This window comes from Setaria viridis, chromosome 9 (genome assembly GCF_005286985.2).
Source record: "Setaria viridis chromosome 9, Setaria_viridis_v4.0, whole genome shotgun sequence".
Lineage (NCBI taxonomy): Eukaryota > Viridiplantae > Streptophyta > Magnoliopsida > Poales > Poaceae > Setaria > Setaria viridis.
Window position 1 is genome coordinate 3,086,114 of NC_048271.2, and position 27,360 is coordinate 3,113,473.

Below are 27,360 nucleotides of genomic sequence, written 5' to 3' on the forward strand. Positions count from 1 at the left end.
GAACTGTTTGAGCCATATTCTGAAGGTCCTCTCTGTCGTACTCGCTTTGCTCTTCCATCATCCTCTGGTACTGCAAGGCTTCCATCTGCATTGATGCCTTCTCTTCCTGCAGTCTAGTGATCATGGCCATTGTTTGGTTTGCTGCGACAGCTGAAGCGTTTCTTTCCTCCTCCAACTCCTTCCAAATACGCCTTATCGACTTGTGGTCCAATTCAATTTGTTGCTTCAGTTGATCAATGGTGCACTCTCCTTCAGCTTCATTCACCACGCTCTCAGAGATACCTGAATAATTCCTATCAAGGGAGAGTGCTCTAGTGATATTCTGAAGTATGGCTTGTTCATGTTGGTTCTGGACAGTAGGACTATCACAGTCAGGCGCCTGTGAAGCAGTAGAAAGCTGTGACAACAATGACTTCAGGCACGTCCCACGGGTAACATAGCCGTTGTTGTGTCGTCCTTGCTACGCTGCTTGGGAAGAAGGCGTCTGCTGCTGCGGTGATCGCGAGCGGCAAGGCCACATGGCCGTTGCACAGAGCTGGGCGGCTGGCAGGGATCAGCTGGAAGCTGCGTGCAGCAGAGGGCGCGGCAGGGTAGCGCGTCCCGCCAAGGGCGCCAAGAAGCGAATCCTCGAATTGCTGGGAGAACAGACTTGTACCAGTACCACCTTCACCAGTTTCTGCGTGGAAGACAGAGGGACATGCCTCAAGAGACCATACAAGTACTTGATGTTGTCCTCAGGGAGTCGCCGTCTTGGAAGTATAATAGCTATACTCAAAAGTTCTTTTCTTGAATTTCTAAGACTAACCTTCTATCCAGGGCACTAACAAATTCTTGGTAAACATTGCAGTTATGTCACAGTGTCCAGATCCTTTTTCTCTACTACTTTCGGTCACAGAGGTGACATTGGCGAGGGGCTTGAGTGCTGGAGGGGTTACTACCAGAGCCTGCGTCCAACACAAATGGGACTTTCACTGAATATAGGTAACACCCACTGATGTCTTTGTTGACATTTGAACCCATGCCTTTTATATGATCTGTTTTGATACAGTAATTTTAACATTGTTTTTTCATGTTTCTTTTTTCAGATATATCTGCGACATCCTTTTTTAAGCCTGTGACAGTGATCAAATTTGTGGAAGAGTTCCTGAACATACGTGATACCTCTTGTCCTTTGTCAGACAGAGATCGTGTGAAGGTAAAGATTTCCACACCGAGAAACTACAAAAACCTCCTGTACAGTATGGCATGCTCTTGGCTGCTATTTGTTAACTAATCTTGTTTGATTTCAATCGTATTCAGATAAAGAAGGCATTACGTGGAGTTCGCATTGAAACAAGTCACCAACAGGACCAGATCAGAAGATACAAGATAACTGGAATCACTTCCACCCCTATGAGCCAGCTGATGTAAGTATCTATCTGTAAAGGCTGCCTTCCTTTTTCTCTTTTTATACTACATTTATGTTTTAGAAAATTAGTTATAAGATTTTGTGCATGCTTGTATGTGTGCTAGGTATAATAGAGGGTTTTAGGAGTAAGATAATTTGGAGAAAATATTGTCTGAGGTTGACATCTATGATGTGTGTTCCTTACTGAAGATTAATTCTGAATTGCTTGTACAACACTTACTAACTTGTAACTAGTTTGTACACAAATATCACAATTTGATTGTTCTGACCTATGTCAACAGTATTTTATCAACTTACATTCATTCTTTGTCATTTTAGATTTTCTGTTGATGAGAAGGAAACAAGACAGACTGTTGTACAGTACTTTTGGGACAAATAGAACTACAGATTGAAGTATGGTTCTTGGCCCTGTCTTCAGGCTGGCAGTGATTCGCGTCCCGTATATTTGCCTATGGAGGTAATGTATCTATTGTCATTCTGTTGTACTTTAATTATTTGTCTATGTTCAGCGTTTTATACAAAAAATGGTTTGAGGTTTGCAAGATCGTAGAAGGGCAGAGATACTCTAAGAAGCTTAATGACAGACAAGTGACGGACATACTTAGAGCGACCTGTAAACGTCCCCAGGAGAGAGAGCAGAGCATCCATGATGTACGCATCCTGACCATTTATGCTCTGATGTATATTAGAATAATTTTTCTCTGTTGGAAATCATTTCTTTGATGATTTTTCTAATGTGCCACAGATGGTTCTGCATAACAAGTATGCTGAGGATAAGTTTGCTCAGGAATTTGGCATCGAAGTCTGCAGCGACCTTGTGTCTGTTCCAGCCCGTGTGCTGCCTCCACCCTTGGTAAATTTGCTAGATTCCCTTTTTGTTTGCAAGAAGTTGATTGTCAATGAATCACTTTGTTGTTTAATTTTTTAGGTGTACTAAGTTTCTTTATTGTATTTCAGTTGAAATATCATGACTCTGGTAGGGAGAAAACTTGTGCCCCAAGTGTTGGACAATGGAACATGATTAACAAGGTGATTCTATGCTCTTAGCTACAAATGTCTATATGAAGCTTGTTGAGTATTGCTTTACGTGTCAATAATTTATTATGAAATTGTCAAGCATCTTTGTTGACTGTTTGTGAAGCCTTCAGGAATTTGAGGGTATATGTCTTTTTGTTTGATGCTGAAACTATCAGTACCAATTATGTAGATCAGCCTTTAGATGTAAGAAAGCTTTCTTACGATGTGTTTTGGTGCCCTTTTCCAGAAAATGATCAATGGTGGAACTATTGATAACTGGACTTGTTTGAACTTTTCACGCATGCGTCCTGAGGAGGTACAGAGGTTCTGTATGGATCTGACCCATATGTGCAATGCCACAGGAATGGTAAGTTGTCCACTATCTGTATGTGTTCTGAATTATGATGTGTTATGTGGTTATTCCAGGTAGTTTGCTATATATTACAGTTGACTTATTATCATACCTGTAGAATTTCAATCCAAGGCCATTTGTTGAAGTTAAGTCAGCTGCTCCTAACCATATCGAAAATGCTTTGAGAGATGTACACAGGAGGGCCACACAAATGGCTGCCCAACAGGGAGCAGGAAATCAGCTACAGCTTCTAATTGTAATTCTGCCTGACGTTAGTGGTTCCTATGGTATGCACACAGTTATCTAGGTTGTACACACCTTTGCAATTTGTTGGGATTTAAGTAGTATACTTATGACATTCTTACTTTTGCAGGAAAAATCAAAAGAGTCTGTGAGACTGATGTTGGAATTTTATCCCAGTGTTGCCTGCCAAAGCATGCTAGCAGACCAAACAAGCAATATCTGGAAAATGTTGCACTCAAAGTCAATGTTAAGGTGAGATACATATATTCTTTGAGTAAAGGTTTTGTTTTGGTTCTTTCTTAGAATGTAATGATTCTTTTCCTTGAGCAGGTTGGAGAGCGCAACACAGTTCTTGAGCGAGCCTTTGTACGCAGTAGCATACCCTTTGTGTCAGAAGTCCGAACAATCATCTTTGCTGATGATGTCACACCCTCCCCACCAGGAAAGGGTTCTGCTGCATCATCCATTGTTGTTGTTAGTTTCTTTTTATAACTTTTAATTCTAATTAATCTAGTGGAATCTGTGAGGTTTTCTCAAAATGGTGCTAATACTGATGTTTCCTATAATTTTTCATTGAATTTGTGTAGGTGGTGGCACCAATGGATTTGCCAGAAGTCACCAAGGAGATAACAGTACAGAACAGTCACGATGATGACAATATAAAGATAACTGTGCTTCTACTTGACATTGATGTGGATGTGACGGTGAAAAGGTTTTCATCTCTGGAATTAATCATTGTTGAAGCCATGGAAATTAGTCAGATCTTCTTAACTGATGTCTACTTCCTGTGCAATGGTAAACTTGTTGTGTCTGGTATGGTTTTCAGTGAACTATATACTCTTCGAAGTAGACATCGCTTAAGAAGTCACAGGACTGCACCAATTTTCTTACAGTCTCACATTGAGAGTCTAATGAAATCTGGAAATTGGTTTGAAAAGATTAGTCTCCCTAATGCATTACAGTCTAGAAATTTAGGTATAACCTATATTGTTTGGTCTTGAAAATGACGCACAAATGATTGTATCAATGCTGGAAAAGGCTTTTGAGTACCCACATGAAGATGGCTTTTCATTTAATGGGCTTCTATAGTTAAAAGACTTGCGGTATATACCTGATACTCATTCTATCGAGATAAGAATTGAATTTAAGTTGGAAAAGCTGAAGCAACCTTTCTATGTGAAAGATGTGCTGTTTATTAAGAAGTCTATCTTAGACAGATTCTTTATGTATAAAGAATCAGATGGAAGCCATCAATATCCAATATATGTTGCTGAGCTTGCTTCATGGATTGTTGCTCTTAAAGATACCGGGGATGAATCTCTGTCGAAAATAAAAAAATTCAATGATATTTTTAAGCTCAGCAGGGCAATCAGCCTGTCAAAGAATCATGGAGATTGATCATCTAATGTTACATTATCATAAGCTGCCTCCAAATGATGCTACTGCCTTTAGGAAAGTTCTTGGTGAGAATGATCTTGTTAACCAAAAGCGGTGGTCATGGTGTCATGTTGTGACTTGTTCGGGAGGGGCTCCTGAAATAAAATCGGTTTTCTTTTTTTACCTCCTGGCTCAAGTCGGAAGTTATTTAATTTTAAGAATTATGATGATGATTTCTTTGGAAGGTTGGATTTTTTCCAGATGTTTTGAGATACATGCAAAACGCTTAACGGTAATCATATCATCCAAACCAGCCCCTGAAAATGTACTTGTATCACATTCTTAGCTAACTAAGTTTTTGTTTGATCTTTTGCTGCAGGGGAATGAAAAGCAAGCAGATGCTGCTTTGTACACTATTGCAAATAACCAACTTCAGAACTTGCGTTACCAATTACTTGTTAAATACAAAACTACCCAGAGAGTTGGCAGCTCTGCTGGGATTGGTTGTAGTGCCTCTGGTACTAGGTTCATCTGCCCTTGGTACTAGCAGCGGTGCCACTTCTTATATTGACATCGGTAGTATTCCAGAAAATAATTACACGGAAATTTACAAAATCTTTGGTTTCCCATCAAAGCCACCGAACTAAGTACTTGGTGAGGTTCTCATGTTGATTTCATATCGAAATACTTTAGATTTGTCATTCTTTCAAGTACTGAATCTATGTTGCTTTCTTATAAAATTTCATTTCTCTTACCTTTTGCATTTTATGCTTTCTGCAGCTTGCCAGATGCTACATATAATGTTTAATTAGCCTTGTCTAAGTTCTATTGCTTTTGTCACTATGGATTCTTTGCCACTGCAGTAATGGATACACTTGAATTAGGTTGTACTGTGTCATAAACAAATAGCCAAGGGCTACTAAGTCTTCTCATTGCTGCTGAACCATTTCCAAGGAACTGTTGTTATTTATGCTATATTCCTTCTGCTAATTGGAAAGCACAGCAAACTACCAATGATATGCTAGATTACCTATATACATCACAGTACCAAATGAGAGGGATACTCGCAGTCTCATTAGGTGAGAGACTCATTAGGTGAGAGGGATACTTGTAAAGAAGAGTGTGGAAGTTATTTACAAATATCTAACTCTAGAATTTTCTCTCATCCTTATCCTACCAGAGAGAAAATTCTAGAGTTAGATATTTGTAAAAAGAGTGTGGTTAGAAATGGTCGAGAATAAGGACTCATTTTCTTAGCAAGGCATGTCTGCTCAAAAATATCTTATTTTCCTCATAAAAATCTAATTTATTTTTGTTCTTTGTCACAAAAACTTGTCTCTTTTTTGTTTTGTTCTGAGTATCTGCTTCCTTTGTCAGATGACTAGGACCAGGTTGACCACTCGCAAAATCACTGGAGGATACCAAGCTCGCCTTACCCCTGCTCAGCCAGCTACTCCGGTTCAGCCTGTGGAGGAGGTTGAAGAGGATCTGGAGGATACCTGGAAGTGGGTAATGTTTGTCGGAATCGACGAACATTACCCATCTTTCCTCACGCAGGGCTGGGTAATGTTCTTTTCGACGAACATTACCCACCCGTCTCACTCAGGGGTGTGTACGCCGAACATCATGCAACCTTCAATCACACAGGTGTGGGTAATGTTCCTTGAATTCACCTAACATTACCTAACCTTGCCTCAGTCAGGTGTGGGTAATGTTTTCTGAAATCGAGAAACATTACCCAACCTTCACTAACACAGCTGTGGGTAATGCTCCGCGTAATCACCGTACATTACCCACCCTTTCCTCACTCTGCAGTGGGTAATGTTTGTCGGAATCGACGAACATGACCCAATTTTCCTCACGCAGGGCTGGGTAATGTTCTGGTGGACCAACATTACCCACCCGTCTAACTTAGGGGTTCGTATGCCGAACATCACGCAACCTTCAATTACACAGGTGTGGGTAATGTTCCTTGAATTCACTGAACATTACCCAATCTTCAATAACATAACCGTGGGTAATGTTCCGCGTAATCAACGGACATTACCCACCCTTTTCTCACTCAACGGTGGGTAATGTTTGTTGGAATCGACGAACATTACCTAGCTTTCCTCACGCAGGGCTGGGTAATGTTCTATTCGACACACATTACCCACCCGTCTCACTCAGGGGTGCGTACGCCGAACATCAACCTTCAATCACACAGGTGTGGGTAATGTTTCTTGAATTCACCGAACATTACCCAATGTTGCCGCAGCCACGTGTGGGTAATGTTTCTGGAAATTGAGGAACATTACCTAACTATCAATAGTACAAATGTGGGTAATGTTCCTTGTAATCACCGAACATTACCCACTTTTTCCCCACTCAGAAGTGGGTAATGTTTGACGGAATTGACGAACATTACCCAGCTTTCCTCACGCAGGGCTGGGTAATGTTCCATTCGACGAACATTACCCACCCTTCTCACTCACACTTCCTCAGTCAAGGGTGCGTACGCCTACCCAACCTTCAATCACACAGGTGTGGGTAATGTTCCTTGAATTCACCAAACATTACCCAACCTTCAATCACATAGGAGTGGGTAATGTTCCTTGAATTCGCCGAACATTACCCAACTTCCTCAAGGAGGCCGAGGCAAAAGCTTTAAGTGAGATCAAACGGTCCGTTTGTAACTGATTTTTTCGACCTTCTTAAAATTAGCCCAAATTTGTTCCGTAACTTGGAAGACTACAATAAAATGAATTAACTTGTTTTACAATCAAAACTTCTCCGGGTGAAAGAGTCAGCAGCTAGATGTGGTCATGTTCCGCAACATCTTCCCACGCCTCGCCGACATTGGCAGCTGGATGTGGGCGGGCATGTTCCGCAACATCTTCCCGCACCTCGCCGACGCGCTGGATGTGGTCCCCACCCTCGACGACGTGCTGGATGTGGTCCCCGCCCTCGACATAGCTAGCACACAACACCGACATCAGCTTTGGATGAAACAAAGGAAACACAGGGAAAACAGAGGTTGTCAGGTTGCACGCGGCGTCCTGAGACAGAGGTACGTCCTGAGATCAACGGCGGCGGCGCCATGAGCACGAAGCAGATTCGCCGCCAATTTATTTTCCTCCTCGTCGAGTACCTGGATTTCTTATCCCTGTCCTCTTCCTTGTCTAAAGAGATGGAAGCCAGAAGAAAGTGTGGAAAGGTGAACGGTGCAGGTGATCAATGAGCCGAAGGTGTCCTAATAAAGAAGTACCTACCTTACGCCCATAGCTTGCGTTTGGACTAACGGGCTAGCCTCCTCCTTTCATCCACTCACTAATGATGAAGAAATTAAGAAAACGAGAGCAATTACCCTCTCATCTCTCTCTTCCCTCTCCTTAAGCACATGACTAGCCTCTAAGCCAAAAGATAATGAGTTGCTAAGTAAAGAGGTGGAAGAAGTGTTGAAATTAACTAGCCCCCTTCCCTATTTATAGTCCAGAACGAAAAACCAAACTACTCTTACTCCTACAACTATGATAACTACCCATGCAGGGGTATTTTGGTCCAAGTTTTTATCCGCGCATCAGACGGACACGCCGCCTTCACGACTTTGCTTCGCCTCGACGCAAGCTTTGCGATGACGCCACGTGCCCTCCTTCTCGAAGCTCCGGCCGCACCGGGCTCGCCCCCGGTTTTGAGGCCCAAACCAGGGAACCTGCCTGCGCTGTGGTTTTGAGGTCCAAACCACCCAAACCGTCCATCTCCGCTTGGCCACCACGTGACCTCCTCAATGTCGACGCGTGTCCGGCCTCCTCCAAGCCTCCCGCTCGACTCGACCAACGCCGTCTTCATTTGCCATGTTATCTTGCCGTTCCGTGCACCGTTTAGACCACCTATGACTCCGCCCGGACTCTTCGGGTCCATCGGTTCAAGCCTACTCGTGTTCATCCTTCACCGCCCTTGGTCCATCGGCATGAACCTTTCGCTTGACCTTCACCACACACCGTCAGCCATCATGTCGCATCCTACACCTGCACATCACAAGCCAAGAGTAACATCAATCCAACACAAAGTTGTCAATCACTCATCATCCAAGGGTGACCACCATTGGTCTTCACCCACACTCTTCATCTCGAGCAATGTCTCGGTTCTTCGTTCACGCCGCCGTACAAGATGAACTCCGAGGCGTGAAACTCCACCTTGGCCGCCGCCTGCTGCTGCTGCCTCTCGCGGTCGCCGCCGCCGCTCCGACCCCTCCGGACGCGGCCTCCTCCCCATTCCGGTTGCTGTTGGCGGTAGCCGGAGTCGAGGGGGGCTTGTAGTACATGCGCCCCGTCTGGGTGCAGTGCCCGTAGGACTGCACGGCGACCCGAGCGCCTATCTCCAGCAGCTCCTCGCACACGTGGCCGTACCAGCTGCCAATCGGCGCCGACTTCCTCCCCATCTCCTCCTCCTCCCCCCGCCCGGGCAAGAACTCCTCCCAAGAACGGCGCGCGAACGACGGGACGAGCGCGGCGAGGCAGGAACTGGTCGAGCCGAGGGATCGAACGTCGCCGAGCGCGGGCGCGAGTTGTCGGCTTCTTTCCTCACGGCGGATTGATGGCTGGAGCGCGGCACGAGTTCTTGGTTTCTCTTGTCACGGCGGATCGAGGCTGGCAACAACTTGAAATACCTCGGGAAGAGGGATGCTTGGGTATTTGTAGCCGGGGGAGAGGAGGGGAGGGGAGGAGAGGTGATGTCGGTGGTCGGTGCGGCGGGCAGGCGAGTCCGACGATGGCGGGGCCTGCGACTCGACTCGGTTTGGACTCCGAGTCGGTCGGGGGCGCGTGGCCACCAAGGAAACTTTTCAATGGCCACCACCATTCAGTTACGACGTCATCAGTGATTCAATGGCCCAGACATAGCCCAGACATCAAACTTGGCCCATCTACATACAATAGGGCCCGGCCCAATTTTCTATCTTCCAAAGGCCATCACGACGAGCTCCCGGCTCAGGGCACTGAGAGCCGCCGGCGAGAGGTGGGGACGACGAGGAACGGTCAGGTGCTGCGGGCGGCGAGTTAGCTGCCGTGGCGTACGGGTTCCAGATCCGGTCTTTCCCTCTGTCAACATCCTCAGCGCCGGCGACGATTGGCCGACGACTACTGGTGAGGTCCGAGGTCCTTCTCTGCCTCACCTGCTCGGCCGCCGGCTGGGCGGCGCCGGCCCCTTTTGATATTTTGTTCAATTCGAGCCTGCGATCGATTAGATATACATCGATTGTGCTGAAATTGCTGAGTTAGACGATGTGTGCATCACCTCCTAGACTGTAGTCTGTATTCAGTTGGATGGCTCGTTTGGGGGTAACACTATCTGTTCAGTAGTCTGTATTCAGTTGTATTCAGTATGTTCCTCAAAAGGTAGAGCATCGTCCATTCATCCTGGTCGGTTTACCTGTGAGCCTCATCCTGGGAGTGGATTTAAGTTGCTCAGTACTACCTTTTATAAATCCTGTAAAGTGTACATATTTCAGTGTCGTGGTCAGTTTTTTTGGAAAGAAATAGTGTGTTTAGGTATTGAGATATCTCTAACAAGTGAATTACCATCATGCATCTGTGTACATTCTTTTTTGTGTTAACTGACCACATGCATGCTCATTTGTTTCTGTGGAGTGCTCAATAGTTTTCCCTTCATCATTCTTTTGCACAAATCTCTGTTAGGAAATCCTTGGTAATCCTTGTCTGGTGCTAGATATATGCTTTCCTAGTTTAGCCAGGAGCTATTTTGGTAGTTAGCAATTGTGTGTATCGGGCTGATTGAAGCCCTGACTAGTTTCCTTGTAATGGTCTATAAGTAACAGGCATAAAGGCCAAGGAAGAGTGCCAAGTTAGATAGCACCAATTCAGTGTCTACCCTTCACCAAGCTGGACACGGCGGTGCTGGGCACCGTGCGGTTCGGCGACGACTCGGTGGCGCGGATCGAGGGCCGCGGGACGGTCACCTTCCAGTGCAAGAACGGTGAACTTCGTTCATTCGTCGGGGTCTACTTCATTCCCCGGCTGACTGACGACGAACATCGTGAGCATTGGGCAGCTCGACGAGGTCGGGTACAAGATCAAGATCGACGAAGGAGTAATGAGGATCAGGGAGCCCGACGGCAAGCTGCTGGCGATAGTGACACGGGCGGCCAACCGGCTGTACACGCTCAAGATAGCGCCGCCAGTGTGCCTGGCGGTGCGAGGACGCGGCGACGAGGTGGCGTGGCGCTGGCACGAGCGGTTCGGCCACGTCAACATGGTGGCACTACGGAAGCTAGCTCGGGAGGAGCTGGTTCGAGGGCTGCCGGAGCTTGGCCAGGTGGAGCAGGTGTGCGAGGCGTGTTAGGCAGGCAAGCAGAGGCGCACCTCCTTCCCGGCACAAGCAGAGTACCATGCACAGCAGCTTCTGGAGCTGGTGCACGGCGACCTTTGTGGTCCCATCACGCCAGCAACACCAAGGGGCAATAGGTACTTCTTGTTGCTAGTGGATGATCTCAGCAGATACATGTGGGTAGCCGCGATTCCATCCAAGGATCGTGCAGCGGCTGCCATCAAGGAGATCCAGGCGCGGGCAAAAGGCGAGTCTAATCTAGGGAGGCTTTTGCAAACTTTTCGATCGGCAATCTTGTCCTCCACAGCGGCTCGTCGGAGCGCCGCCTCACGCCGGGGTCCCTTCCCTTGGGTACCTCTTCTTCCTCCTTCCCGCGTCGCAGTCGCAGAAACCCCAACTTCAGCGCAAAGGGTTCCCGGAGCCCCTCTGACTTGTTCGTGCTGACAGAACGCCGCCTCTAACTTAGACCGAGCGAGCGGGTCGCCGGAGCGGCACGTACGGCGCCGCCGCACTCCGGCCGTTCCTGCTTCTAAATGCATTCGTGAAATCTCCGGCGGCATGGTCCACCACGTTATGGTAGACCGTAGACGCAGTTGGCAGTTGCTGGCAAAGTGCAGAGAATTTCAGGCAGGGAGCTTCAGGACCGTCACAAATTCAGAGCAAGAAACTGAAGAAAAAAGGAAGGGGGGCAGCTGGCTGCCCTGTAATCTGGAGTTGTTGAGCTCAAAAGAAAATCTTTGCAGAATTCTAATCAAAATATTCGAGTATGTAACAGAATAAGGCAAGGAAACTGAGAAGATTGCCCCTGAGTCACAGCTCCTGCTGGCATATAGAAGTAATTGTTCTCCCTGTCTTCCCTGGGAATGCATGTTGTCGCTGCATTCATGCCCCAGAGGGGGGAACATTGAGCTTGTTCATGAATCGATCACATCTTAGCCGATCAGCTCAGCATTCACCGTCAGAACTCAGTGGCTGCAGCCTGTCGATTGCGATATCCATTGTTTCTTTCTGCGTGATGCATGCTCCTTCTCTGCTCTAACTGTGTCAGTGTTTCTAGCTGAATCCTAAGAGACAGCCAAGAACACCGTCACTACTCTGCCAGGCGGCATAAGAACATGTACAGTGCAAAATCCTTCCATTCTGAATGTATCCTAAAAGAACCTGCGTGAATTGTGAACTGGCAGCATTCTTGCATCAGAATTTTTACATCAGACACGTTTGTTGGACAGGGAGCAACCCCAAAAACTCTCACAGAAAAGAAGCAAGCAAAATAAATAAGACAAAACGGTATGATTCCTTTTTTTCTAGAAAAGAAACAAAGCACTATATCATCTCCAGGAAAAAAGGAACAAACAAAAAAAAACAAAGCTCTCAAAAGCACACTATCACTGGTCACTCGCAAGCACAAAATTCTGTGATGCAATGCACATGACTCCACGCGAAATGCTCGGCGCACTTGCTCCACCTGATGACAGCAACCGCATGCACATGCTCCACTAAAATCAGCTCATCATCATTTACACCCTGCAAAATTGGCAACAGATCAGTTAGCTCAGACTGAGGGCAATTAACTGATAGTGGCCAAAACAAGGGAAACATCACTGCATCACAGATTCAGTGGAATTCAGAAGGGTTCAGTTTAGTCAATGGGGAGCTTCATCTGATTGAACCATACCTCTGCTACAGCAGTCAACACCATCTGAGCTAATCGTACTCCTTCCAAGGGATCCCCATCTTCCGGAGCTCCCTGAGGCTGCTAGCGATGTCTCGGATCAGCTCCTCGCCTGCCTTGCCATTTCTCAGCGAGTTCACGCTGTGCTCCAGGAAGCTCCGGTCCGCTTCCAGCGCCATCAACCTCCCACTGACTTCAGAGATCTCTTCTTCGAAAGAAGCCAGAACATTCTCACTGACCATGGCATGGTACTGCCCCTTTGGATCATGACCTTGGCCATGTTTCGAGTCCATGAATCTGTTGCCATCTCTTCCTAGATGCTTGTTGAATACCGAATCATCTGTTTTGCCGTCTTCATCGGCATCTTCATACGCATGCTCTCTGTCTCTGTCATCAAATGAACCTTCTTTGTCATCACTGAGCTTGGGTAATGGAACGTGCTTGCTATTGTTTGAGAATTCATGAAGCTTCTGTCTCAGCTTCCTCAAGCGTTTCGATATGTACGTCTTCTCGTCCTCAAAACCCGAGAGCGATTTAGATCTTGAGATGATAGAACCATGTTCTTTGGAACATGAAAGGCACATGTGGTCGCGTATTTCGTCGACGAGCAACTGATCTTTAAGTTTCATTTTGTAGCCTTCGATCTCAGCCTGGAGATCTTGAACTGTTTGAGCCACCTTCTGAAGGTCCTCTCTGTCGTACTCGCTTTGCTCTTCCATCATCCTCTGGTACTGCAAGGCTTCCATCTGCATTGATGCCTTCTCTTCCTGCAGTCTAGTGATCATGGCCATTGTTTGGTTTGCTGCTACAGCTGAAGCGTTTCTTTCTTCCTCCAAGTCCTTCCAAAGACGGCTTATCGACTTGCGGTCCAATTCAATTTGTTGCTTCAGTTGATCAATTGTGCACTCTCCTTCAGCTTCATTCACCACGCTCTCAGGGATACCTGAATAATTCCTATCAAGGGAGAGTGCTCTAGTGATATTCTGAAGTATGGCATGTTCATGTTGGTTCTGGACAGTAGGACTATCACAGTCAGGCGCCTGTGAAGCATTAGAAAGCTGTGACAACAATGACTTCAAATCTTCATGAACTTTAGAAGATTCCTTCCTTCTTGTTGTATCAGTAAATTCAGCTTTCTTTCCATCTGCTATGGTATCTGTTTTAGCTAATTTAGCGGCTACTGATAACTCCTCAGTAGAACTAAGAGCGTTGTGCCAAACATCATCTTCTGATTGATCTAATGAGAAAGAGAGAGCATTGTCAGCATATGAAAAGGGAAGAATCATAAAGGCGGAAAGACACTTCGACATGTTTAATGATAAATTGGATAACTTAGACCTCTTGTGTCGGAATCTTCAGTAATCTGCTGCCCATTTTTTATGGTAAGATCAGTTGGCTGGAGGTTTGCCTTTCCATCATCTAGGATGTTGCCCAACTCTTCTGAATTTTCAAAAGGCTTAATGTCAGAACCATCATTCTGGACTAGTGTCAACTCAGACTGCTCAGGAATTTTCCCCTGTGAGTTGTCATATGGAGGCATGTCATCTGCAATCTTTGTTAGTGGATGCCTCATTGCAAAACCTTCCTTCAAATTATCATTGTCATCCTTTAGCAAATTTCCAACATTACCAACAGGCTGCCAGGGCTCTGATTCAGTATCAGAAGTCCTCAACTCACTGTATGCGGCATAATTGATCTCATCGATATTCTGATGATCTCTTGATACAACTCTGCAAATCCCCTCGATGCCAATTCCACTAGCTTTGCTTTGAAGAACGACAAAAGGATGAGACTTCACTTCCAATGGCCTCGAGCAGCATGAGCATATAGTTTCCTTCATGTCTTGTACTTCAGATGTATCATTCCCCGAAGTGAAGTTGTCTCTGCGACCTGCATTATCAATACCGACACCGAGTTTCCCTACCAAGGATCGGTATGTCTCAAGGTTTGACTTCTTGTCAGTAGCAAATGAAAGAAGGCAGGCCTCACACATACTGTGGACGTCAACAAGCTTTTGGTGGATGTGGCAAAATGCCCATGATGATGCTTCTGCCTTGTGAGAACTGCACATAAGGTCGCAGTAAAAGCCCTTCTGCACCTTGCCCAAGACATGATCCAACCTTGTGCACATCGGGCACGGCGGTTGCAGCTTGCAAAGGCGTGCAAATGCTGTCACCAGATAGGAGAGTAGCCCCTCAAGCAGCAGCAGGAGCATCAAAATCCATTCTAGGACTGCTGAAGATAGTAGAGCAGAGAGATGGTGATATCTCCAAGGTTTACCAGTACTTGATCTTGAAGCCATCGACTTGGGCTGGAAATCTGTCACTGGATAAATAGTTTGTCTTTCCTGGGACGATGATATTTTGGAGTACTGCAAAAGATATTTTAAGGTTAGAGGCAAAACGATAGCCAAAACTGAAAACTCTGAAACTTAAGCCAAGTGGCAACCGCAGCACTACTAAAAGCCCTGTAGTTAGATTCAAATCGAACATACCAATTTAAATTTCCATTTCGAGGAGAGAATTAGGGGAGGAGGTTTTAGGATAGAACTTGTGATTCCATCCATGCAAAGAGGTCTCCTAAAGTAAAACCCAAGAATACACAGTAACACAATATTTTTTTTGAAAAAAAAACTTCGACAGCCTACAGCTTTGGATGAAATCAGAGGCAACTCATGACCAGCTGCATACAAAACTGCGCAAGAACGCAAGAAATTCAGCTTGTACTGGATCAGACACAAACCAACAGCAGGAACTCAATGAAAGACCAGTTCACACAACCGAAACGTCCAATCCTACTTTCCCAGTACAGAATACGATCAGGATCAAGCAAATCGAATTAGCTCAAGAACTCCCAATCGCATCAACGATTCAAGAAAGTGAAGATCAAACGGCTCATCTAACATACCTTCATCACATTTCTGAGGTGATCGTGGGTGTTCTTGGCTTCTTAGGATGGGAGGCAGGAATGAGGAAAGGAACAGCTTGCTCAGATCTCCCCCGCTCCGTGTCCCTGGAGCACAACTTGCCAACTACCATGGAACCAATAAACAAAACCGAAAAACAAGGATTTTACTTGCATCAATAAATTAATTAAAGGACATTGAAGAAGATATCAAATGGAGAAATTAAAGACGGGTACCACCCGGAATTCGTCATAACAGGCTGTGATAGTACAGAAGATTAGACAGAGAATAAATAAAGGAAGAGGCAAGCGAATGCTGATCTTCTCTCCTTTTTTTTCTCAATTTTTCAAAATAAACACTTTATTGGTGACTTTCTCAATTTTCGATTCAAATATGCCAACCTTTTTTGTCCATTTTATTTTCTCGCTCTTTGTCACAAAGTTAAAGGGTACCAGATTGATACCTTCCCAAATCAACCTTGACTCTGCCGCTGAAACGTGGGCCCATGTCATTAGACTCTACAACTTCCAGAATATTCAGATAAAATTAGACATATTAGCTGGCTTCGAAAATGAGGCGTTAGTTGCACGCTCCTTCCAGCCTGTTTTTTGCTGCAATTTTCAGCAGTCAGTCCGGAATTCATACTCTGCCTGATTATTATTTTTTTGCGGGTATCCTCTGCCTGAATTTCAATGTGAACTGGCCATCATTCGATGCCACGAACCACCATGAGTATTGGAGAACTGTCGGGCAAACTGCATTGCAACTGAAGTACGCGGCCTACACAAGACGAAGGCACAGAACTTCAGGATTTGCAGGCACCACAAACTCCCACAGGGTTTTCCAAACCTGGGGATACATCAATCAGAACAGTGCCATTCCAACAGCTATTCAGCTCACAGATTAGTTCAAGGGCTTCAAAGGACCAAGACATCGACTGACAGACTCCTTACAAAGACCCTCAAGTAATTTACAACGTCGAGCATCACATGGTCCCAGCAACAGAGTTCTTACAAGTACAGGGTGAATGAAAGAAAATGGATAAGGTCCAGCAGCGCGCACCGGCCTTGGCCCTACAGCCTTCTTTTGGTGGAGATGTCGGGTGTAAATTAAGAGCAAAATGCCATGGAAATGAAAATGGCTAAGAGTTAGATAATTAGGTTTGTACTGCGACAATTGCAGAGCTTGGCTGCTAAATGTTCTTCAAAGGGCCTTCAGCTCAGGCTTAACAGCTCTGGTTTTAGTCGCCACACCATTCTTCAGCGAGCATTGTACTCTATTAGCATCTTTAGAACTTCCAATGCTGTGACGATGCGACCGGGCAGATGATGCACTAGTGTTTTTCCCCTCTGGTGTCTGTGCTGTATCACTGCAACTCTTTCTCCTTGAACTTGTAAACTTTGGTGATTTGGCACGAGTAGGAGGCACCTTGACAGAACAGAAGGCAAAACTCAAATTCACCACCAGAACCATCAATATATGGAAAAAAGTAGCTAAGTATACTAATATTTCACACAATATACTTCATGCTACAAGCAACAATCATGCATTTCAATCATTTGCACAAAAATCATTATGGGATATGAAATACTTCTTGCTCAGTTGCTCAAGTTAATTATACCCATGTTATTATTGGACAATTAGCTTGGTGTTAGGGGCAATTAAAAGGGCACAAAAGTCAGTCTCATTAAGCAGTATATGCACATTTCTCTCTTGGAATGATACTATACCCTAAAGAATATGTGACATACAATAAAATGATAACAGACAGACTTGCAGCTATAAGGTTTTAATTGAGGATTAGAAATACGACATAATGGAATTACCTTCTTAAGTTCAACCTTTGGTGGGGGGCCTTCTTGATAGAAGCTTGGCATGGGTTTTGCTCTAATGACCAATGACTTCCTTAGTTGTTTTAAAGCAGCTTCTTGCTCTTCCTACCCAGAAAAATGAACATAACGAGATTAGTTAAGGATAGATAAAAGGCAGCAATAGTACTTTTCATATCCGCAAGACTAGACAATATATTAAAAAAATCTAGCACATGCACTTACTAAAGGAAAAGCACAGATGCATACAATCAATATAACTTGTCGATTAATTAAACGAAACAGTGTAAGATGGTCAATGGCATCAAACAACAAAATCTAACTCAGCACAACATTGAGTAGATGCATGTGATAGTAGATGGCATTCAACCAACCATATTTAAATGACACATCATTGATTAGATAATCACAACAACCATCTTAAATTCTTTATATATTATGTGCTGATCTTGCTTGTATACAACTTAGATGTACTTTTTTAACAAAATATTGAGATGTCAGATTGAAAAGACAGAAAATGTTTACAACAGTAAAAGGAAACTGTTACTGTTTAGATGTGATGAAACTATTAATTATATATGTGAAATTTAATATATCCCATGTTCCCACTACTTATATGTGCAAAAGGCTTTGACACCTCAAAAATCTCTGCCACCTACAGAGGAAAACTGAAAAAGAACAAGGGAAAGGAAGAAATAAGAGTAGCATGTAAGTAAAACAGATGGAAGGCCTATGTATGGCCAGTGAGAATCTTCCATGAATTTTGCAATTTTGTTATAAAGAAAAGGTAACATAAAGCTCCCTTTGAGTGTACTCAGAAATAACCCTATTTGAATAGGGCCATTTATAGCTTTTTTCAAAACAACATTACCATATAGATCATTAGAACTAACAATACAAAACGCAAGTGACCTTACCTACTATTGGTTGCTTCAAACTCCCAAGAGACATATCAGATTTAAGAAGTTCTTACCTTTTTCCTTGCCTCAGCCTCATCCTTCTCTGCTTCCAAAGCCTTATGTTTCTCTTCTAGTTTTGTGTAGAACTGGATAATTAACAACATGGTGACTACCAATAATTGATATAAATTAACCAACCATCTGGAAATAATGCAAGCAATTATATACAGACCTCCCTCCTCTTGTCAGCACGGTTAGCACACACAAATGAAGGGGGAACAGGGACAGTTGTCTTAGTCCTGCCAGCTCTTGTGGATGTTGTAGTTCTTTGTGCAGCTCAGGAAAAGGACCAGATGAAACTCAGAGTGCTTCCAAATTCATTTATTTCCAAATTTAAACAATTAACTGAGAACAAATGCATCATTTTGACAATGCTTGCCGTGTGCATAACAAAATATTGCCAATTGAGAAGACACAGGATCATGCTTTCAAGTTCACATAAGATTCATTATGTAAATGTTCATCATTTAATTACATATTCAACGGGAAACAACAAAGAATTCAGTGCTTAGTTAAGAAAAACCAGTATGTAATTTTCTGGTTATCTTTGAACATGAAGATTTAAATATATTATTATTCCATCCTTATGTAACTAGGTGCGAAAAGTTAGAAGCTCATTTTCATAATCTTAAAATATCAGCTGCATAGCTACGGAACATTACAAGAAAAAGGAAAAGAAGCTCAACAAATCTAAGTAGACAGAAAAAGGATACGAGGAAGTCACAGAACACGAGTCCTCTTCCTGAGGGTGAAATGTCTGCTCAGGCTGCAGAGTCTTCCTAGGTGCCACTGGTGTACTCTGAAATAAATAGCCAGAGTAGTTCTGTTAGTATAGTTTCCTTTTCTTAAAAGTTTACTGGATATTTTCAGACAAAGAGAAGAAATGAGATGTGTCCCCAATTAATTTAGATAAAATAAACGGATTCAGTTTTGAACAACAAATTTAAGATGCTCCCATGTGATAGAAAATTTCAACGTGGAGATCGAAAGACCTGTGTCTGATCAGATAGCTTCCATGCATAAGATAGAATACATATGATGTTAGCTGGTAAGAATTACAACGTCTAACAATTGCACAATAGATAATAGGCCATAACAAAAACTTGCTAGGTAATAACAGCTCAAGACAAGTGGTAAATAATGTAGCATTGTAATGAGATATATGCAGATGGCCATGTCCATACCTTCTTTGTCATGCTTGCTGGAGAGATGCTACTTTTATCACCGGATTTTTCCTTATTGATGGATGGACTAGACACACCACCATTTCCTCCAGAAGACCTTCTTTGAGTAGAAAGGGAGAATGGTTGGGGAACAACACGTTTAGGCCTCTCTGATCCAGAACTTGCAGACTTCGCTGGGGACTTGGGGGGAGCAGACTGCTCTTGATCAATCAACTTCAATGATTCTTGATTTACACACTTGTCTTCCTGTGTGTCCCCTTCCACATTCGGGTCCTTCACAGAACTAGTCACTTGGTCTTCCGGGCTATCATCATCATGATTGCCACTAGTGGCTTCGTCGCATCCATCAGTGTTGCTGTCACCATTTGGATGGCATATAACAACATCTGATTCTTCGTCTGTAGAAATTTCCACAGCCTCTTTCACGATTGGACTGCAGAAAAAGATAAATAGACATAGGTTGGCAGCTGGAGTCACATGTGAATTCAAATAGATGAGAAGAATAATTATACAGTACGTAATATAACTGATGCAGCTGGCTCGCGCCACCGTCATGGACAAAAAGAACATATATAAACAATTTCACCACAAATAACATGTCACCTACATTAGAAATACTGAAATCAATGTTATCATGTAACTGAAGGACGTTAGCTCGTTCTTTTAGAGCATTCTGGCAGAAGATTACCTACACACATATACTCAGCTATAAACAAGATGGCAGTTGACATATTTGGCGGTCTTTGAGGTATGCAACCACATAGGTATACCCGGCAACAAAACTAGTTGTCCAAATTGAACACATTTGAACTGCATAGCCCCAGGAAAAGTAAACATTGAATAATTTGGTGCGTACTTTTCTAGAGAAATTCACTACACGCTTATTCACTTATGTGCCTAATGCAGGTAATAACAACCATGAGCTGCATCCAAATAGTCCAAGAAATTCGTAATGGGTGTCCAGGAATTGACCATAAACATCAGAAGATGTCAACTCCATATGAGGATTAAAAGATCATTGGATATGCAATAAAGGAAACAAGTAAGACAACTCAGAAAACCCTAGCAGCAAACCACAGATAAACTATATCAATTGCCTGAAACCTTAGAACCTCAAATCAGATGTCTAAGAAATGTGACATGAAATATTCGAAGTTGTTCCTGCAGGTTTAGAAACACATCCATAAGAAATTTCAACATATAATTAATGGTTTCAGCATGTTCAACAAGATGGGGCAAAAAGGTTCAAATTTTGGTTCTTCAAGAAGAAAAAGCTCATATCAAAAATTTCCTGGTTGGTCATCCCCCACCAGTTCCCCACATTGACATAAATTTCTGAAAGAAGCACACATTGGGCCTCTTGATTTGCTTGGGGGAAGCTACTGTCCGTAATAATCTTGTACTAAACTTGGTACAAACAGCAGCAGCAATGAGGGAGACAATGCAATAAGGACTAGGAAACCAGCGATTTATAGCGACTCATCCAGAAACATGCCAAACACTCACCCTTCTATTTCGCCGCAAGCTACACATCTGCAAGGTCAAGCTATGTCCTAGAACAACCAAACCCTACCTAGCTCGCCAGCCTAGACAAAGTAAAAAAGCCACCCAAAAATCACCAAAAATCACGTGAATCGCGGAGACCTCTACCAGATCTACCAATCAGCTAAACGATGAGCTCCAGCGCCAGCATTGCTGCAAGAGGACACACCCACACCAAATCCTCCGAGACAAAGGGAAACGAACAGAATGCAGCTGAAGGCGAGTTGCATTACGCGCTTTCGGGCCCCTTGTTGGTGAGATCCCACCGCCGGCGCGCCGCCGCCGGATCCCCGCCGCCCTCGCCGCTGGCCGCCATCGAGTGACAGGGCAGCGCGAGCCCGCCGCTCTACTCGCAGCGCAGCTCCCCCGCTCCGGAACCCGAGACCCTCCGCGTACGCCTCCTCACCGCCGGGACCCCTCCAGTCACGGAGGGTGGCGGCGCCGTCGCCTCCGCCTCCCTCGCCGCGCAGCCGCGTGTTGTGGAATGCGTTTTTTTTTTTCTTCTCTTGGGGGCTCGCTCTCGCTGTGTGTGTGTGTGGCTCCCCCGTGCACGAGGGGTCGGTGCTTCATTGAGTAGTTCAGCGGGAGGACCGAGGAGTGAGCCGTGGTGGCCGGTTGGGCCCACACGTAAGTGACGGCTAAACCCCCTACTTGAAAACGTCGACGCTCCAACCAACAGTAAAAAATCCAACGGCATAAAGCCATAAACTATCCGTTTTTCACAGTGCAGGCAGGTGATTCCGTGATTATTACATCTTGTAAAAGCTCAGCCGGTAAATCTGCTGGGCAGCCGCTGCGGCATCATCGTCAAGCTGGAGCTCAGAGCAATTTTGACCAGCACCGCAGAGGATCCGAGCCCGTCGAGCTGGGGAAGACGATGGCCGACGACGGCGACCGGCCGGCCGGTCGGTCGGTCACACGGAGCGTCCGGTCCCCGTTCGCTGCAGCTGCTAACATCGGATGCTTGTACCTGACAGTTAAGCCGGTCAACCGTAAGCCTCACCGCACAGCGTCTCCCTAATTAATCGGTTCCGGACGTGCTCCGAGTATTTAATGAATAATACAATTTGGCCCACGACGTGTTCGGTAGATGCTCTGCATGTAGTACTATTTTTTTTTTCTGATGACAAGCTCCGTTTGCAACGAGAAATCGAAACACTTCCAATCGAAGTTCCTCGCGAGGATTCGAGATGTTTGCACGGAATTTGTGTGAGATCTATCCCCGGTTTGAAGGGATTTTTGTATGAATGTAGTGGAGATGGCAGTGCTAACTTCCTGGCGTTGTTTTCCCTCTACGGGTCGAGTCAGTCGCAAGGGGAACCGTGATGCTTTATCGCATACCAATATACAGGTGAGGAGTGGCAATTAACCTTTGATGACGGCTTATCTACTTGGATTATTACAAAAAGGCAACTCTTTACACAAAAGCAAAGCTTATGTTTCCATTGGCGCTACCTTATGGTACAATCTATTGCTAACTTTAGCTTCTTTAAAGCAAACGGTTCGTGCATGGCAGGCAAATGTGTTGCGGAAAGAAACTTGATGGTGAAGCCTGAGCTACCATAGGAAGTTTAACCTTTTCGCGTCGCATTTTCCTCCGAATTCATGTGGGAGTTTTAACCGTTTTCCACCAAATAGGGTGAGCTTTATCTCCCAGCAAAAGAGCTCTTCTGCTGCAGAGTGCGGACACTAGCGTGAGAGCGCACACTTTATCAACTCAATTGGCTCGGAGTTCACTTACACAAAAGAAAGTGTAAATTTGCAAATCATTTGGAATAAGCTATTCTTAGCTTTCACTAACTTGCTGCCGGGTTTTGCGGTTTCCCGCATGGAACATGCATGCATGGCAAGCTGCCAAGCTCTCTACAGCAGCGACTGCTTGCGCATGTGCATGTCTTTGTCGGTCGCTCACCTCGCGCGGCGGCTCTCGACGGCTGAATTAGCCGCTAGTTTCGGCTCCAACTCCAACTCCAGAATGGGCTAGATGTCACGCTGGGCCGGCCGAGATGACGACAAGCGCATCTCGTCGTGGACCCAAGGGTATGTTTCAGCCTGGCTAGGCCCACGGAGCCGAGTCCTCGAAAACCCTAGCTAGCTAGGTTTCGGTTCACGATGACTCCCCGTTGGCTCGGCGCGGCGCGGCGCGGCGCGTCCTTTTACCATGCCGGCACGGCACCGGCCGCCTCAGATCATGGTCCCCTGCACCGGCCGCGCTCGTCTCCTCGTCGAGTTCCGCCAGACGGCTGCGCTCGAACGGCACATATCAAAGCTCGTCAACCACCGCAAGCACATGTCATCTTCCGTCGAATGCTGCGTGTGCTCGATCTAGCCTCTAGCCGTCTAGCGGCCGTTATGGGAACCGGATGCTTCTGCTCACACGAGCGCGTACTTTTATTTTGCCGTGCACCGGATCCCAGTGGCCTTGGCCTCGCCGTGTCGTGCGTGACATAGCATAGCTTACCGCACGTCTCGAACCGAATCGGGTTGGGTCGACCGTTGGCTCGTCCTGTCTGAAGCAAGCATGGAGCCTGGTGACTGATGTGCACGCTGTGCAGCTGTATTGGATCTGAATCTCTGATCGATTCCAACAGGTAGAGACTCGCCCGATGAGTGTATGTTCCGTGACTTCGCATGGGCGCCACGAGCGATGCATAGCTTTCTGCCAAGTTGAGAGAGTTGAGACAGGAGAAAAGGCAAGCCAGAAGCCACAGTCGCTTGAACACTCGAACAACGTTTTGGACGAGAGTGACGAGTCCTATAACCAGTGTGTGACGCGTCCTCGACGAGCTCGCGGCGGCTCTGTCAGCGTGGCATGGCCACTGGGCAGTGGGCACTAGACCGGGTTCTAGCGCGGAAACGGAAGAATCAGGGACGGCACTGAGAACAATGAGCTGCACGGAACGCCGGCGAGCGCGCCGCAGCAAAACCGAAAGAGATTTTATTATATTTGAAAAAGAAGAAAAACGCAAAAGATGCAAGACGATGCGAACCAAAAAGGGGAAAAAGGAGGGTGCACCAGGGGTCAAAAGATGAAAGTTCCACAGCAAAAGAGGCGCCCGCTCTACTCCTGCTTCTGTGCAGCTCTGTCAGCTCCTGTAGGACGCTCGGCGGTTACTCGCAGCGAATCTTTACGCTCCCCTCCCCTGCCCGGGTTTCCGGTCCTATTCAAAAGCCGTTACCACCACGTGTCAGAGAAATGCACGGCCACGACATATACTAGGCCAATGGGCCTCACCAGAGGAGAACGCACGATTGCACGAACGACGACGACTTGAGGCGCGGCCCGCAATGATTTGCACTGTTTCAGCCCAATAAACACAAGAGTATACAGCTTGCGCTAATCTTGCCAGGCATAAAGCCCATCATTACCAATCTTATCCGAAACGGTTGTAAAAAATCAGCGATTATAATTAAGGGCCATTTATACAGCTCATAAAGCCACGTAGGCACTACGAGACGTGGGGCGAAAGCAACACGCAAAATTGGAGAGGAAGGAAGGATGCTGTACAAGTTGGTCACGAAATGCACACCAAATCATTCTATTTCAGATCTGGAATTCAGATCAGATCAGGCCAGAGCCAAAACAGCAGCCACCAGTACAGTAAATTAGCAAAGGTAAGGTAATTTCTCGACAAATACTATCACCACATGATAAACTTTAACAACACAATGCGGACCTCAACTCCCCATCACCAGCTACAGAAATACAACACCTAACAAACACGTCGTCATCGTCGTCGCCTTCGTCTTTTCACCATGGGTACGCAATGTCCAGTGTACCCCCGCTTCCATATCAAATTTACAAGCTAGTACCCCTGACTCGCCCTCGACTAAGGAAAAAGGAAGAGAAGAGAAAGAGAAACAGCTAGGAACCAAACAAGAACGAAACCCTAGATTCCTCGACGCCGAACAATCTACTTCTTCGCCTTCCGGGCCGGCACCTTCCTCGCCGGGGCTGCCGCCTTCTTCGCTGGAGCAGGCTTCTTGGCAGGGGACTTCTTCGCCGCGGCGGCGGGTTTCTTGGCCGCCGGAGCCGCCTTCTTCCCCGGAGTGTCCTTGGCCGACGTCTTGGCGGCCTTGGCGGGGCGGGTCGTCCGGGACGGGGCGGGGGCGGCCTTCGTCTTGGCAGCGGGCTTCGGCTTGGCGGCAGCACCCTTCGGCTTCGGCTTGGCTGCGGGCTTGGCCTTCGGCTTGGCGGCCGGTTTGGGCTTGGCAGCTGGCTTGGCGGCTGGCTTCGGCTTCGCAGCGACTGCCTTCGGCTTGGCCGCGGGCTTGGCGGCCGGCTTCGGCTTGGCGGCTGGCTTCACCTTGGCGGGGGCCTTGGCCTTGGGCTTGGCGGCGGCCTTGGGCTTCTTGGCGCCGGCCTTGGGCTTCGCCTTGGGCTTCGCGGCTGCCGGCTTCGCCTTGGGCTTGGGCTTGGGCTTGTCGGCGGCCGGGGCGCGCGCCGACGGCAGCTTGTAGGAGTTCTTGACCTTGGTGAGCTTGCCGCCGGCGACGAGCTTCTTCAGTTGCACCAGCAGCAGCTTGCGGAAGTTGGGCGGCAGCTTGTCCTTGTGCTTGTCCTCCACGAACTTGGCGATCGCGTACTGGCTGGAACCCGTCCTCTCCTTGAGCGACGTGATCGCCTCCGAGATCATCTGCGCACCAACGACCGTACGGAATCCGTCAGATCCAGACGCCACGAAATCCAGCAACGAAAAGCAGCAGAGCAGGGACGGGGAAACGCGTTCAAGGGAGGGTTTTGGGGGAGCTCAATTACCTCAGCGTACGGCGGGTGGGTCGGGTTGGTGCGCTTCCGCGGCGCGGCGGCCTTCTTAGCCTTGGCCGGCTTCGCGTCGGCGGCGGCCGCCGCCGGGGCCTCGGCGGCGGCGTCGGGTGCCGCCTCCGCCAGCGGTACCGGAGCGTCAGCCACTTCGGTCGCCATCAATGCACCTCAACGAGGAAGGAGAGCTCGCTCGCGCGCGTGCGTGCCGAGGAAGAGGAGAGAGAGAGAGAGAGAGCTCGGTGATGGTGGGTGAGAAGGTCCGGGCGGAGGAAGCGGTGCTTAAATAGTGGAGGCGACGAGACGACGAGGAGAGCCCAACGCCGCGCGCTGATTGGTCGGGAGGGCCTCGCCTCGGATCGCCCCCTCAGCGCCCCACATTGAACTTGGACCGTCCGATCCTGTCACATCCAACGGTCACTACCGCGCCTCCCCCGGTGCCGCGGATTGCTGCCCCGCAGCCGGCCGCCGGGCTCGCGAACTGGACTCAGAGTGTGCTTCTCCTCCCGATTTGCGACCGAATATCTCCCCGCCTGATCAACCGACACGTATGAAATTTCTCTGACTCGTAGCCACGTAACATAGCTTTCAAACGAGTGTGATATTGCTGTATTTGGTTTGGTATACTGGGAGATATTGGCTCGGGAATCCGAACTGGTCCGGACGGCGCCTTTGTGTGAGTTTGGACGGGATTTCCGGCCGGCGACACGGGGTGCGCCGGCGAACAATCCGGTCTGCCGGCGTGGGCGCGTAGCAGGCTAGCAGAGGAAGCCGGCGAGCTCGGAATCTCGCCGAACCGACGCCGTTTCGATGGGCTACGACCGGTCGGAACGCGACCCAACTGACACACCTCGGAGCACCCTCGCTGGACCGTGTGCAAGTTCCGGCCACGTTTGTGCCCTCCACCGGCGCCGCCGCCGGCCGGCTCGCCGGAGCGCCGCCGCCCTCCGCCGCGGCGGTCCATGCGCAAGACGCCCCCGCAGCTGCATTTGCGTTGCCACGCTCGGATTCGGGCCAGTTTGATCGGGAGCGATTAAAGCTGGTTTGCTGCCGTTGGGGAAAGCATACCTGGTGGCACAAGTCATCTCGGTCTACTCGTGAGGCCAATTCTGTTCGTGAAATTCATCTTCTGCTCAGAGCACACCACGATTTGCATGGATTTCGTTTTGGAAAGATGAACTGGGTTGAATCTTTGTGAGTTCTTGTTACTGATGTGACGAAGGAACCTGTCCAGGAAGAGGTCAAAGCAAGCAGGGGCGTAGTACTCGTGCCTGAGTGGAACGGGCTGGTGGTCAAATCGACATACCAATACACAAAAACTTTATACTAATTCTCTGCTCTCGGAAGCGTACAATCTTACGCCCCAACTGGTCAAGGACTATTGCCCAAAAAAGTTTAGAAGTTTTGAACCTGGGGCTAATCCTGTTTCACCAAACGTGAACTTGGAGCTGGGTGTGTGGGTGTGTGGTCTCGGTTCACCATGAACCTGGGCAACCTTGGAACGGACGGGCACACGAGAACTCGCCTCTCACGCAGCTCAGGAACATCACAAAAACAAGCTGCGAAACTGTGATCGTGAGTCAGATCGACGAGCAACACATGATCGTGGCAGATGAACACAGGGATGGACTAGGGATCGTTGCAACGGCGGCTAGGGCTGTACAGGTGTATCGTCGCCTTCGGCTGGTCCGTGTGCACCGCGCGGCACGCCATGGAAGCTTGGGTGTGGCCATGCAGTTTTTTGTTGTGTCATCGATCGTCCATGGAGTTTATCTCAAGTCGCATG

General features: G+C 47.0%; 3 protein-coding genes, 1 long non-coding RNA gene and 1 pseudogene across 4 annotated transcripts; 2 read left to right on the forward strand and 3 right to left on the reverse strand.

The window, feature by feature from the left end:
* The first annotated feature begins 329 nt into the window (after positions 1 to 329).
* On the forward strand, positions 330 to 4,784 carry LOC117839491 (protein argonaute MEL1-like; annotated as a pseudogene).
* A 4,490-nt stretch (positions 4,785 to 9,274) lies between these two features.
* Positions 9,275 to 12,117, forward strand: LOC117837572 (uncharacterized). Its single transcript, XR_004636375.2, has 2 exons — positions 9,275 to 9,520; positions 10,213 to 12,117. It is a non-coding gene; the product is annotated as an uncharacterized lncRNA (long non-coding RNA).
* Positions 11,888 to 15,676, reverse strand: LOC117837570 (myosin-binding protein 3). The gene is made up of 4 exons (XM_034717261.2): positions 15,301 to 15,676; positions 13,732 to 14,764; positions 12,397 to 13,630; positions 11,888 to 12,245 (listed from the first exon to the last, which is right to left on the reverse strand). Exons 1-3 carry the CDS (start codon positions 15,304 to 15,306, stop codon positions 12,426 to 12,428), a joined length of 2,244 nt encoding a protein of 747 aa, XP_034573152.1. The 5' UTR covers positions 15,307 to 15,676; the 3' UTR covers positions 11,888 to 12,245; positions 12,397 to 12,425.
* A 484-nt stretch (positions 15,677 to 16,160) lies between these two features.
* On the reverse strand, positions 16,161 to 21,353 carry LOC117837571 (protein WVD2-like 2). Its single transcript, XM_034717262.2, has 7 exons — positions 21,046 to 21,353; positions 19,271 to 19,703; positions 18,800 to 18,885; positions 18,259 to 18,352; positions 18,101 to 18,172; positions 17,125 to 17,235; positions 16,161 to 16,726 (listed from the first exon to the last, which is right to left on the reverse strand). The coding sequence occupies exons 1-7, from the start codon at positions 21,126 to 21,128 to the stop codon at positions 16,502 to 16,504; spliced, it is 1,104 nt and encodes a 367-aa protein (XP_034573153.1). The 5' UTR covers positions 21,129 to 21,353; the 3' UTR covers positions 16,161 to 16,501.
* A 3,065-nt stretch (positions 21,354 to 24,418) lies between these two features.
* LOC117840450 (uncharacterized) lies at positions 24,419 to 25,841 on the reverse strand. The gene is made up of 2 exons (XM_034720959.2): positions 25,572 to 25,841; positions 24,419 to 25,449 (listed from the first exon to the last, which is right to left on the reverse strand). The coding sequence occupies exons 1-2, from the start codon at positions 25,734 to 25,736 to the stop codon at positions 24,727 to 24,729; spliced, it is 888 nt and encodes a 295-aa protein (XP_034576850.1). The 5' UTR covers positions 25,737 to 25,841; the 3' UTR covers positions 24,419 to 24,726.
* Positions 25,842 to 27,360: the final 1,519 nt, after the last annotated feature.

Bases quoted from the DNA above. Each gene is read 5' to 3' on its own strand.
- LOC117837570 (XM_034717261.2), bottom strand. The intron at 13,631-13,731 runs GTCTAAGTTATC...CTTTCTCATTAG, and splicing joins TGAAGATTCCGACACAAGAG to ATCAATCAGAAGATGATGTT.
- LOC117840450 (XM_034720959.2), bottom strand. From the start codon at position 25,736: ATGGCGACCGAAGTGGCTGACGCTCCGGTACCGCTGGCGGAGGCGGCA. The intron at 25,450-25,571 runs GTAATTGAGCTC...GTTGGTGCGCAG, and splicing joins CCCACCCGCCGTACGCTGAG to ATGATCTCGGAGGCGATCAC.
- LOC117837571 (XM_034717262.2), bottom strand. From the start codon at position 21,128: ATGGCGGCCAGCGGCGAGGGCGGCGGGGATCCGGCGGCGGCGCGCCGG. The intron at 18,886-19,270 runs GTATGGACATGG...TATTTATTTCAG, and splicing joins CAGCAAGCATGACAAAGAAG to AGTACACCAGTGGCACCTAG. The intron at 17,236-18,100 runs GTAAGAACTTCT...TTTTCTGGGTAG, and splicing joins AGGCTGAGGCAAGGAAAAAG to GAAGAGCAAGAAGCTGCTTT.